The sequence below is a fragment of the Hyalella azteca genome, unplaced genomic scaffold (genome assembly GCF_000764305.2).
Source record: "Hyalella azteca isolate HAZT.00-mixed unplaced genomic scaffold, Hazt_2.0.2 contig7161, whole genome shotgun sequence".
NCBI classification, from domain to species: Eukaryota; Metazoa; Arthropoda; class Malacostraca; order Amphipoda; family Hyalellidae; genus Hyalella; species Hyalella azteca.
Genome location: NW_025937291.1, coordinates 88,554 through 101,196, shown reverse-complemented (window position 1 = coordinate 101,196; position 12,643 = coordinate 88,554). Strand labels below are relative to the sequence as shown.

Below are 12,643 nucleotides of genomic sequence, written 5' to 3'. Positions count from 1 at the left end.
CTGAAAATGAGAGGTTTCAATTTTTACATTATGTATGCCATCAATAAATTTGTTGGAAAACGTTATTTTATTGTAGTTCAACTTTAAATAAAAAGTCTTGTGTTTCCCCTATGTCTTTCCTTTTCCGTATGTACATGTTCATATTTCTGCATTTATATGGTTATTTTAGCACCAATAAAATTTTATTAAAGTTTAAGTGTTTATCGTCATGTACAAAGATTCCAATCAAATATATTTAACAAATGACAGTGCTCTGGAATTCTCCGATCATGGAGTTTATGATTAGACATGGCTGACAAAACAACAAAGTGTTTTCAAGGATAATAGACCTTGAACGACTACGATCTTCCTTTACATTTGATGAACTACATGTATGGGGTGGATGAGTAACCATTTAAATAATGAAGAGGAGGAATGTGGACTGTATCAAGCCACGGAGACCGTTGAAACGGAATAAAATCAGTGACGGGATTTACGGCAGGTATAAAAATCATGACATTTTATTTAGATAGTTTTTTGGACTTATAAGGTAACTAGTTCCAACTTCGATTAGAACGGTTTATGAATACAAGTTTGATCTTGTAGGTCTTTTATTTTCCTCTCAATAAGATTTGGTTAAAATAATTGTTCTTTCAGCTTGATGAATTCACAGGAGTTAGCTAGGTAGCTATGTGACCTAGTGTCCACTGTCCAGTGACTTGCACTTGCAGTTATTATGAAAATAAAAGTGATGCATAGCAGCATAACTGCATAAGTATGCTTTACTTGTGGCTATTGACTGATATTTTTCAACTTCTAAACTTGTTTCTTGATTCAGTCTTGTAATTATTTGCAATTGGCAAATGCTATCATGTAAAATTTTGCAAAAATCTTGAATTGTGATCAAGCATAGTCAAGCTAGATTTAGAACTTCATGTCTTTGCTAAAATTCTAAAAGTGAAGATATGAAATTTCCTGCTTAATACTGAAGTATTGCAGCTCTAAAGCCACTATAAATTATCAAACTTTGCACAGTGACAGTGGCTTTAAACCACTATCAATACTAGCTAGCCTAGTCACTAGGTGCAGTAGGATGCACTTTGCAGAGTTTAACAATTTGGTCAATTGTGTCACCAAGATAATTCTCTATTTACTATTTAGGCATTACTCATTAGGAAGTTAGGAGTTGCCAGAACAATCTAAATCTTCAAGTTTCTTGATAAAAATACATGTACCCTAAGCCTAGTCTAATTAGCTTTTTGAAGAGAAATGTTATGTCAAGATCTTTTTCATTGATTTTGATGCTGATGTGTTGCCAAAGACCTTTAGATATTCATATGGGGTAAATGCGGTATATTCCGAGCATAGTGGCAAAGCAGAGAGTTTTTTAGACTCTTCCTCAAGTTCATTTTTGAGTCCTATAAGTAGACCAGTAAAGTATCTTGGATACCAGAATTATCATACATAAGAAATCTGTTAAAATCTTGAGTAAATGAGGAAATTAAAAATGAACTGATTACAAACAATCACTGGTTTGCCATATAACCTCTGCTGCAATAATCCGTTCCCTTAGCTGTGGTAGGGTGTGAGGGCGACTTCTGAACCCCTTTCTTTTAGATGTCCCCAAAGAAAGAAATCGCAAATGCTCTAATCAGGTGACCTCGCAGGCCACTGTAAATTCGGGCTGTGTACAGCTCACACATTCGGGCTGTGTGAGCTGTAGCCCCATCCTGCTAGAACCACACGTCTCCCAATGCTTCATTTTCAACAATGTTTTCCATCATGGGCTGCAAGAAATTTTGCAACATTGCAGCATAGCGATCGGAATTCACTATCACAGTTACTCCCTCCTCCAAGAACGACTCCAACAGTGTGTTGCAGCTAACGGCCCCCATCTTCCAGATATTGTTTTCAAAACATAAGTATTCTAAATGGTATGTTATGCTAACCTCAAGGAAAGTAAACTTTCTTCTTTATGTACCTCCATTACTCTTTTATTTTACCTCAAAACTGCTCAATCGAAAATCCCTAAGTGCTAAACACCACCTTGTCCTGTTGGCCATTATCGAAGGCAATAAGTGCCCTTTTTAGCCATCCATTGTGATCCACATACTGTTATTGTTAGTAGGCTAATTGCAACATAAAAAATAACACTTCAAAAAGACAAAAAAGTTGAAAAAATCAAAAAAATCAAATAAATCAAAACTTGAAAAAATCAAAAAAATCATTGATTTTTTATTTTTTTGATTTTTTTAAAAAAATCAAAAAAATCACCAACCCTGCAAATGTATGACGTCACCATTTCAACCATCAACAAACGCATGGAACTAAAACAAAGCTTAATATAAAGGAAAAACTAGAGAGGTGACGGAATTACCTACGATGTCGGAATATACCGCGTTTACCCTGCTCACTAAGTCACTACACGTTGGCTTCAAAGTGACACAAATTCAACAACTTTTTAATCTTGCAGCCAGTTTTTGTACTTTTCTTTATTAAAAAAAAATTCTTCTTGTGCCAAACTGGAAGCGGGAGGATAGAGAAAAGCCCCCTTAAATTAAGTCAGGCTTCAATGAGGTAGAGATGCCCTTGATGTGGAGAAATTTATCTGTTCTTATGGCCCTTTCTAAATTTTTTCACTTAATGATAATAAAACTTTCTATTTTTATCTGTAATCTATGAAAATTACCTGTGAAAGAATAATTTTCAAATTCTAATGGATCAATGAGTTTTAAGCCCTACTATTTCTATTAGGCAAAATATTTTCTAGTTTTTTTAATAGAACTTCATGATTGTGCTGGAAAATCTTAAGCTTGATCAAATTATGTAACTGAAGTTGTAATTTTTTATTGGTAATAATTAGATTTTCTAAATTTTCAGGATAACTTTTTGCTAAATTTCCAACTTTTTTCTGCACCTTGAGATCTGTCAGAAGAGTATTACATGGATAAACTAAGATAAAAAGAGAATGCCCAAGTATAATTTGATGCTTCTTTGCAAAAACCTATCTTGCAAAATTAGAAATTATGTTGTGCTCTTTAACCAAAATCATTTTGATTTGAAAAAATGCATAGAAAAATAATCATTAGTGAAACTTTTGGTTTTCTGTATAGAACTTTACAAAAAATATGTACTAAAGGCATTGAAAGAAGAATTACATTATTATATGTTTGACTGGTGAATGATTCTTGTCTACATTTCTCCAGATCAATAATTTTTTGGCTCCTATAATTATATAAAGTATGGTACAAGGTATAAATTATTTAACAAGATGTGCCTCCAAATATTCTATTTGTTTTAATATTCGAGCTAGCTTCAAGAAATAGATCCCAAGGTATCTTCTTGTAGAAAGAGAAAGCAGTTATAAATTCATTGAAGTATGGATGTTTTTAACCTTACAGTAGTGTGGTGTACATCAAGTTTGTGCTGATATGGCTGCTGGTGTTGGCTGCCGACTACCTCACAGATTTCCGCTTTGAGTATCTGTGGCCCTTCTGGCTCTTGCTTCGCAGCGTCTACGATTCCTTCCGCTACCAAGGCCTTGTAAGTCATTTAATGTTGCTTTTATTTATTTATGATTCTACATGTAATGGGGGCCGTTGGGTATCTGTGGCCCTTCTGGCTCTTGCTTCGCAGCGTCTACGATTCCTTCCGCTACCAAGGCCTTGTAAGTCATTTAATGTTGCTTTTATTCACTTACGATTCTACATGTAATGGGGGCCTAACTAGCATAATTGATTGAACTTAAAGCCTAACTAGCTCCTGAAATTGATGGATTATGGATTTATCTCATTATGTCCTTGTAGAATAAGCCCCACTAAAAAATGCAACAAGATTTTTCTTCAGTTAAAAAGATGAAATATTTATGCTTTGTTTGAAAATATGTTATATCTGCAATTCCAATCAAACATTCCTGAAACATTTTAGATTTTTTTTTCTTGCTCCAAACACTGTGTGTGTTCATAGAAATTTATGTTATCTAGTTTTTCTTTATTGCTGTGAAATGGATTGACCTGACCCATGATTTAAGAGCAATATTATTCTAAATAGTGATGATGCTTTGCCAATAGTTTTAATTTTCATTTTATATGTGTTGTTAATTTAACCCAGTGGTTCCCAAAGTGGGTGGCACCACCTTGGGGTTGGTGGTAAGATCTACGTGGGGGGGGATTGAGGTTCAAAGCTTGGGGTCGCTGGAAAGATCTGGGGGGGGAGGAGGGGCTTTGAGGTTCAAATTACAGCATAACAAATAGCAAGAAAGAGGGGTTTCTTTCCATATGCGTTTGTGGGGGCAAGATAGAAATTTACTGGGGAGCCAAGGGGGTGCCAGCCTGCAAAAGTTTGGGAACCACTGCTTTAACTCTTTATGTAGTGATGGGACGTTGCTGTCCCAGGCCTTTGTGTATGAATAGCATTGAACTACAGGAAATATATGCATAGGCAAAGGGTTAAGAGTTTTAAGATTACTTTCTTATACTCGTGTCATGACCTTGTATCTTATATAAACTAATGAATAGCATTGATTACAGGAAATATATGCATAGGCACAGGGTTAAGAGTTTTAAGATTACATTCTTATAATACAGGAAATATATGCATATGCAAAGGGTTAAGAGTTTTAAGATTGCTTTCTTATAATACAGGAAATATATGCATATGCAAAGGGTTAAGGGTTTTAAGATTGCTTTCTTATACTCATGTCATGACCTTGTATCTTATATATACTATTTCTCCATGCAGGCATTCTGCATTCTGTTCTTATGCATGGCCGTGACTGCAGACATGGTGGCCATTGTGTTTATTCCAGCCTCATGGCTGTTCTTTGCTGCTTCCACTTATGTGTGGGTGCAGTTTGTATGGCACACAGGTCAGTGTTTTGATTTAGGCTCTTTAAGGGGTTTGTTATAACTTCTTTAGATTCATTTAGTTAGGCCTATATTGTTGAACACACTTTTGTTTCTTGACAATATTGGTGATTGTTATTTGCAAATCCAAATCCTTTTGTGAAACTAGACAAAGAGTGACACATTCTTTGAGTTGTGTAAATATTGGCTACATATCTCATTTAAAAATGAAATGATGGAAAATGTTTCATTGTATCTTAGTATCCCATTCAGAACTGTAACATGTGAGTTGGGGAAATTGCGTCATGAGAGAAGCTCATTTTATACAACAATCTTGAATAAGATTGCTTTATGCAATCTTATTTACAATTGCTTATAAGTAAATTAGATAAGAAGTAAATGAGACAAGATATAAGCGGCTTAAACAAGGAAATAAGATTGCCAGTTATGTCACTCAATAACCATTATTTTTACTTCTTACTTATAGTGTTGGAAGAAGTGTAGGCAATTGTGAATAATCAATTATATATCAAACTTTGTGTCTGTTTTTGAAACTTGGTATGTGAAGGGATATCAAGGCATAAATCTACAAACTAGTATACACTCTTGACATACAAACCTATATACACTCTTGAGTCTTGATATATATATATATATACCTATATATACTCACTTATTTACTCTCTTTCTTTCAATAAACATTGGAATTGATGTAGAGTTTTGGATAAAAAAATGTAATTAGGATTTATTTTTCTGTGATTCTAAAGCATTTTTGAAAGTAACAAGTTGAAGTTTGTATTAAACGTATAAAACAGGCTTCAAAAAATGTTGTCTGCTAAATATGAGTTTGCATTTGAATCACTATCACTCTACTGCTGCAAAAAAAAAAAAAAAAAAAAAAAACATGGACAGGTCCTCTATGAAAATAGTACAGATTATTTAGAAAATATATTTGAACAAGTGCAGAATATATAATTTAAATTATTTACCAGTAGATGGGAAAAGTAACAATGACCCAACAGTTTTTCATATTTCGCTCAACGTGTTACTTTATTTGAGTTTTAAAATTAACCTAATTTGGAATGAATGTATTCACACCTACTTACTTTCAACTAAATATTGTGTAAAGTTTTTAACTTTGAAAAGTTGAGTTTATATGCCATTAAACACCTGTCAATTTCTCTGTAGAGTGTACAGGCATTTATGTTTATCTTGAGCCCAAGAATTAAATAGTATGTTTATATGCCATTAAACACCCGCCAATTTCTCTGTAGAGTGTACAGGCATTAATGTTTCTCTTGAGCCCAAGAATTAAATAGTATGTTTCTGTGCAGAGAAAGGGGTCTGCATGCCCACAATTGTGCTGTGGGCAGTTTTTATCTACATTGAGGCAATTGTACGCCTCAAAGAAGTTAAGAACGTCCCCTTCCATCTGGACCTCTGTAGACCTTTTGCAGCACACTGGTGAGAACATGGTTGTTGTATGGAACTCTGTAGACCTTTTGCGGCACACTGGTGAGAACACGGTTGTTGTATGGAACTCTGTAGACCTTTTGCGGCACACTGGTGAGAACACTGTTGTTGTATGGAAATCTGTAGTCATTTGCAGCACACTGGTGATAGTTAAACATTGCTCAGTGCTAGGAAGTCGAAAGAACTTCATTTACTGAATTTTTTCTGTTGTGAGTTCATACATCAGTCTAAAAAATATGCCTGTACTATTCTCAAATAGTGAAGTAAACAAAGTAATCATAGAATTTATTTCATGTAAACATGGATGCAAATCCCATTTAAGAAACTTTGTGTGCTCTTAGGTATTTACAGTAAATTATTCTTGAATTTTAACAGCATTTTGCTTCAAAAGTAAGTAATTTTATTGTGGATAATATTCAAGTGCAAGTATGATGTATGGTTTGTGTTTTTATTATACATGAAGTTATTGTTGCATGACATCAATTGTGTTTGGGCTTATGACGTCCTGTGATGTGCAGTATTGGTTACCCGGTGGTGACGCTGGGCTTTGGGCTCAAGAGCTACGTCGGCTATAGACTAAGACTTGTAAGTATAGACTAAGACTTGTGAGTATAGACTAAGACTAGTGAGTATAGACTAAGACTTGTGAGTATGCAGCTCCTAGTGCTGTTCTCATGCTTCATATTATTCATAAGATATATTCCAATTATTTTCAACTATTCCATTTTGTTTTCATAGAACATTTTACTTATGAAAAATATTGCAATTGTTTTCTGTTAGGTACTTCAATTAGTTTGTATGGTAAATTTTATTTCTATGAAAGGTTCCAGTTGCCTCAAGCTGATTCTGTTAATTCTCTTCGTACCTTATATGGTTAAGAAAGGTTTCAATTATCATCTCTTGTTTCATTTAATTCTTATTTATTTAGAAATTTTCCAATTGTGTTGCACTGGTGCTGTCAATTCTCTTAGTAACTTCCAATGTTGGGAAAATGTACCATTATCTTCTGCTTATGGCAGAGTTATTATTATTATTATTATTAGCAGTTATTATTATTAATATTTATTTAGTTAGTATTATTTTTATTATTTATTGAATTAGTTCTCATGATACCTTTTAATGTTAAAATGTTGCACTATCTAAACCAAAGCAGTTAGGTGATGTCTGCACTTCATTGATAATAATGTCACTAGATTGCTTGAATCCCACATTCACTAAAAATTTAAAAGCAAAGAAGACGCCACAAAAATTCAGCATTTCTCTATTGAAAACGTTTCGGCGACCTGGGCCTATACTTTCAAAAAAAGTTAAGAGATCGTAAGTTCATCAGCCAATCATTGACGGCCTTTCAAGCCAAATCCACCAATCATAGACAAGAAAATATAGCGTAAGTACTTACGTTCACTTAATCATAGACAAGAAAATAGAGCGTAAGTACTTGCGTTCACTTAGTGAGTTTTGAAAGTATGGCCCCAGCTCCATCGTCAGTTTGATAAATCTAGAACACAAATACAGTCAAAAAATTAATAAATTTTCCAGTCATAAGGTGATGATTGATATAATATAAGTCATTGATATAAGTTGATAAGTCATTGATAAGTTGATGTGTTCTCTCCTGCAGCGGAAGCAGCACGAAGTGGCCAGGGAAAATGAATTTTACGTGCAGCTTCTGCAAGATGCGTTGCCGCCTGAACTGCAGCACATTAAAAATATGAACACTGCGGCAGCGCAAGCAGCGGGTGAGTGACTTATTTTTTTTTTTAAATATGCCAGTATTATTCTCAAATATTAAATTTTTTTTAAATATGCCAGTATTATTCTCATATAGTAAAGTAAACAAAGTAATCATAAGAATTTATTTTATCTAAACATGGATGCAAATCCCATCTAAAGAAACTTTGTGTGAGCACTCTTAGGTATTTGCTGTAAGTTATTCGTGAATTTTAAGTTATTACTAATTATTTAATAAATTTATTGATGCTGTGCTTCTGCTGTTAATTATTCAAATGCATGATAATAAGTATAATACTATGTTAGAAGCAGCATCCAATGAGTGCTTATTTTTATATAAAAAATGGTTCAATTGTTAATTCATTGTTTTGCCATTCAATTTCAAGTAGCTGAAAATAGCTTTTTGGCTTCATGTAAATAAAGATGTATTGATTTAATTTGTCACTTTTATCCAGTATTGTTGTATGCGTTTTTTCCATGATAGTGTTTAGGTTTAAATGATGAGTTAGTAGCTTGCTATTGAGATGTGATGATTAAATTATGTCCTGTGTTGCTAAGTATGTTTTTGTTCCACAGCAGCCGTCGTTAAAGAATTCGAGGAGAATGATTTAGGCGAGTCTGACAGCAACAGTCCAGTCTCAACATCGGAAGCAGGTGTGATTTACTATCTTTTTTTTTGCAGGATACATTATGCCATTTGCTAACTCAAAAGCCTCTATTACTTCCATGTATTTTTTAGCGCATTTTCTCATTTATGGAAAAAAATGCACTATTGTGCATTTTGCCATGTCCGTCCGTCTGTCTGTCCGTCCGTGACTTCATGTTTTCGTCGACGAGAAAATGCGCTCTCTGTCACTCACTGCAGTGAGTACTGAGTTTCATTTTTTTGTGAGTGTGATTAGATTTGTTAAAAAATATAGATTTTTCCCTCCACTGTTTTTAGAATGGATTTACTTGTGATAGAAATAAGAAAATATGCGAGGTATAACCTAGAAATGAAATACCCTGTTATCAACAGAATTACATTGTTTCATAGCTGAGTGGTTTGGTACTGAAGTATAAAAATGTCTTTGGATTTAAGTGATCCTATAACAAATTTGATAATATAACATTCAAAGTGTGTTTTGTTTTGAACAATAAGAATAAATTTAATTCAATATTATCATGATTACAGCAGTACAAGCAGTACACAGGATTAAAGTGATCCTATAATAAATTTAATAATATAACATTTAGAGTGTGTTTTGTTGCTGAATAAAGGCAATACCCTGCTGTTAACAATAATATTATTTATAATTAAATAATATTATAATATTATTTAATACAATAATATTATTAACAATAATATTATTATATATTATAATAATAATAATTATTATTATTTATTATTTAAGAGCTTGGAGTGCCGCTGTACTAACTATTGTTTTGCCGTGTCTCTCCTCCCTGGTGGTGTGGTTACGGTTGCTGCCTATCTACCTTCCACCTGCTCCTCAACCACGGCTACTACTACTACTACAGCATCTGGTGGTGGTGGTAGAGGCAACCATCAGAGATTAACCTCCAACTCTGCCACCTTAACAACCATCACCACCACCTCTTCAACCACAACAACCTGTAGGAGTAACACCACCAACAGCTGGTCACGAGACTATGCTGCATCGTTTACTTTCTTTTCGTTCTTTAGTAAATTAAGAAGAGGTGGTGGTGGTGGTGATGATGGTGCAGGTGGTGGTGGTGATGGTGGTGGTGGTTCTAGTAAAACTAACTCCACTGCTGCTGCTGCGGCTGCTGCTGCTGCGGCTGCTGCTGCGGCTGCTGCTGCTGCGGCTGCTGCTGCTGCTGCTGCGGCTCCTCAGCAGCGCGCTAAGGCCGTTAGCTGGTGGAAAAGCTGGCTTAGTAAACCTGACGCTATTTATAAGAATGGTGAGCTGTGCTTAGTAAACCTGACGCTATTTATAAGAATGGTGAGCTGTGCTTAGTAAACCTGACGCTATTTATAAGAATGGTGAGCTGTGCTTAGTAAATTTGATGCTATTTATAAGATATGGTGAGCTGTGCTTAGTAAACCTGACGCTATTTATAAGAATGGTGAGCTGTGCTTAGTAAACCTGATGTTGTCACTATAAAAGTATGTCACGAATTGATGTATGCTGATAATATTCATTATCATCGCACTGATCTTTATTGCATTCTTATCCATTATTTTGAAAGAGTTGCTTGCTAAAACACAATAAGCTAAAGGGTGTTGGGAGTTGGTTTTTACGAGTATGTTATTATGTTTGTGTGATTATCTAGCACAGTGAATGCATCTAATTAACACGATATCAGTTCTTGTGTTTTAAGTTGTACCCTCACATTGATTTTTTTAACAAAAAATTAAATGAAATCAATATGAAAATAAGTACCCACTTATTACTTTCACAACCTATTGCTTGAGTTATGGTCTCCAAATTCATATTTTTTTACTGGACTGACATTATTATCTTGCACAGTAATTTTAAATTAATCCGAATTCTCGATAGATTATACCGTTTGAATTACCATGGATTGCCTTATTGTGCAGGTGCAAACCATGCCCTCAACAGCTGCATATCCAACAACGTGAGCAGCAGTAGTACAAGTAGCAGCTGCAGCAGTAGCAGCAGCAGCAGCAGCAGTAGTAGCAGCAGCAGTTGTAGCAATAAGGGGCGAGCTAGCAGCAACAACAATAGGGTGTCGGATAAGGATAACACCCAGACCGTGTCCGCCCCTAATGGGTCTGCCGTCGGGCAGCCTTCCTCTTCCTCCACCGGCAGCAGCAACAAGCCCTCTAAAGTTCCCCACTATAACAGCCTGCATGCTCAACTTGAGTACATGCAGAAGCAGGGGTAAGTCAAGGGGTTGTGTCATTTTGTGCTCAACTTGAGTACATGCAGAAGCAGGGGTAAGTCAAGGGGTTGTGTCGTTTTGTGCTCAACTTGAGTACATGCAGAAGCAGGGGTAAGTCAAGGGGTTGTGTCGTTTTGTGCTCAACTTGAGTACATGCAGAAGCAGGGGTAAGTCAAGGGGTTGTGTCATTTTGTGCTCAACTTGAGTACATGCAGAAGCAGGGGTAAGTCAAGGGGTTGTGTCGTTTTGTGCTCAACTTGAGTACATGCAGAAGCAGGGGTAAGTCAAGGGGTTGTGTCATTTTGTGCTCAACTTGAGTACATGCAGAAGCAGGGGTAAGTCAAGGGGTTNCCGTTTTAATAGTTAGTTGTGTTGCAGGAACGTGTCTCCGCGCTACAGTTTCCGTTTTAATAGTTTGTTGTGTTGCAGGAACGTGTCTCCACGCTACAGTTTCCGTTTTAATAGTTTGTTGTGTTGCAGGAACGTGTCTCCGCGCTACAGTTTCCGTTTTAATAGTTTGTTGTATTGCAGGAACGTGTCTTCACACTACAGTTTCCGTTTAATAGTTTGTTGTGTTGCAGGAACGTGTCTTCACACTACAGTTTCCGTTTAATAGTTTGTTGTGTTGCAGGAACGTGTCTCCACACTACAGTTTCCGTTTTAATAGTTTGTTGTGTTGCAGGAACATGTCTTTGCGCTACAGTTTCCGTTTTAATAGTTTTATGTGTTGCAGGAACGTGTCTCCACGCTCAGTGAACACCTACAATGAGAGCTCCGCTGATCAGGACAAGACTGAGAAGTCCACTACGACTGCCCCAGTGGCCGCTGACCCCGAGAAGCCCAAAAACAAGTCTAACGCTGGCCTCAACGCCCACCAGGTGAGGAACTTCTTATTTATTTCATGGTAGCCTTATACACTTATACACTTATAAAATGAACTTGTTATATATTGTGTAAATAATGACCCATGAATTTGTTATATATTGTGTAAATTGTGACCCACTTCCTTACGCACAGTACAAACAGAACCCCGACAAAACATTGATACAACCTTTTGCCAGGCATAACTGGGTCGGGATGATACAAGGAAATAGTATATCGTTATTTTGACGAATTCTCATTACTTTTAATTGTAGCCTCATTCTTCCGTGTTCATTGTTGCAGAAATTACAATTCCCTTTTGTTCATTAAATAATTTTAATGAATTACCACTAAACTTTCTTTTCCAGAATAACGTGACCTTATTTGTCACCGCCTTTTTTGCCCGTATAAATTTTATTATATTTTGCCCCTCTTTTTGGTTCGTGCATACAAACTCACATTTGTTCACACTCATACCAGGACGCAAATAAAATAAAATATTCTTCTCCCTAATAGTTTCATTTTGGTCCAGTCAAGGTCTGTACACTGGGAATTTCTAAGTAGTCAATTTCTTTACTGGAACTTATTTATGATTTAACTATAGAGAGATGAAAGTGTTGAGATTGTCGTTTCAGGTCATTATTATATATTTATTGTACGTGTCACGTTAAAAATGTGAGCAAATAAATGTATTTATTTCCCCCACAGAGCAATGGGTCGGTATTGTATATATATCACATGTGTTACGTTCAAAATATGAGCAAATAAATGTATTTATTTCCCAGACAGAGCAATGGGTCGGTATTGTATATATATCACATGTGTTACGTTCAAAATATGAGCAAATAAATGTATTTATTTCCCCACACAGGTCTCTTATACACACT

The 12,643-nt window shown here is 35.5% G+C and overlaps 1 protein-coding gene across 1 annotated transcript in view; it reads left to right on the top strand.

Moving 5' to 3' along the window:
• Positions 1-244: 244 nt before the first annotated feature.
• The window catches only part of LOC108665212 (macoilin), a gene marked incomplete in the record, with an annotated part of 18,113 nt that continues 5,714 nt past the window's right edge, over positions 245-12,643 (top strand). The window contains 10 exon segments of the mRNA XM_018151945.2: positions 245-481; positions 3,381-3,458; positions 3,583-3,646; positions 4,720-4,846; positions 6,158-6,287; positions 6,815-6,881; positions 7,918-8,035; positions 8,604-8,681; positions 10,591-10,894; positions 11,629-11,773. Coding sequence (XP_018007434.1) covers positions 402-481; positions 3,381-3,458; positions 3,583-3,646; positions 4,720-4,846; positions 6,158-6,287; positions 6,815-6,881; positions 7,918-8,035; positions 8,604-8,681; positions 10,591-10,894; positions 11,629-11,773 — 1,191 coding nt within the window.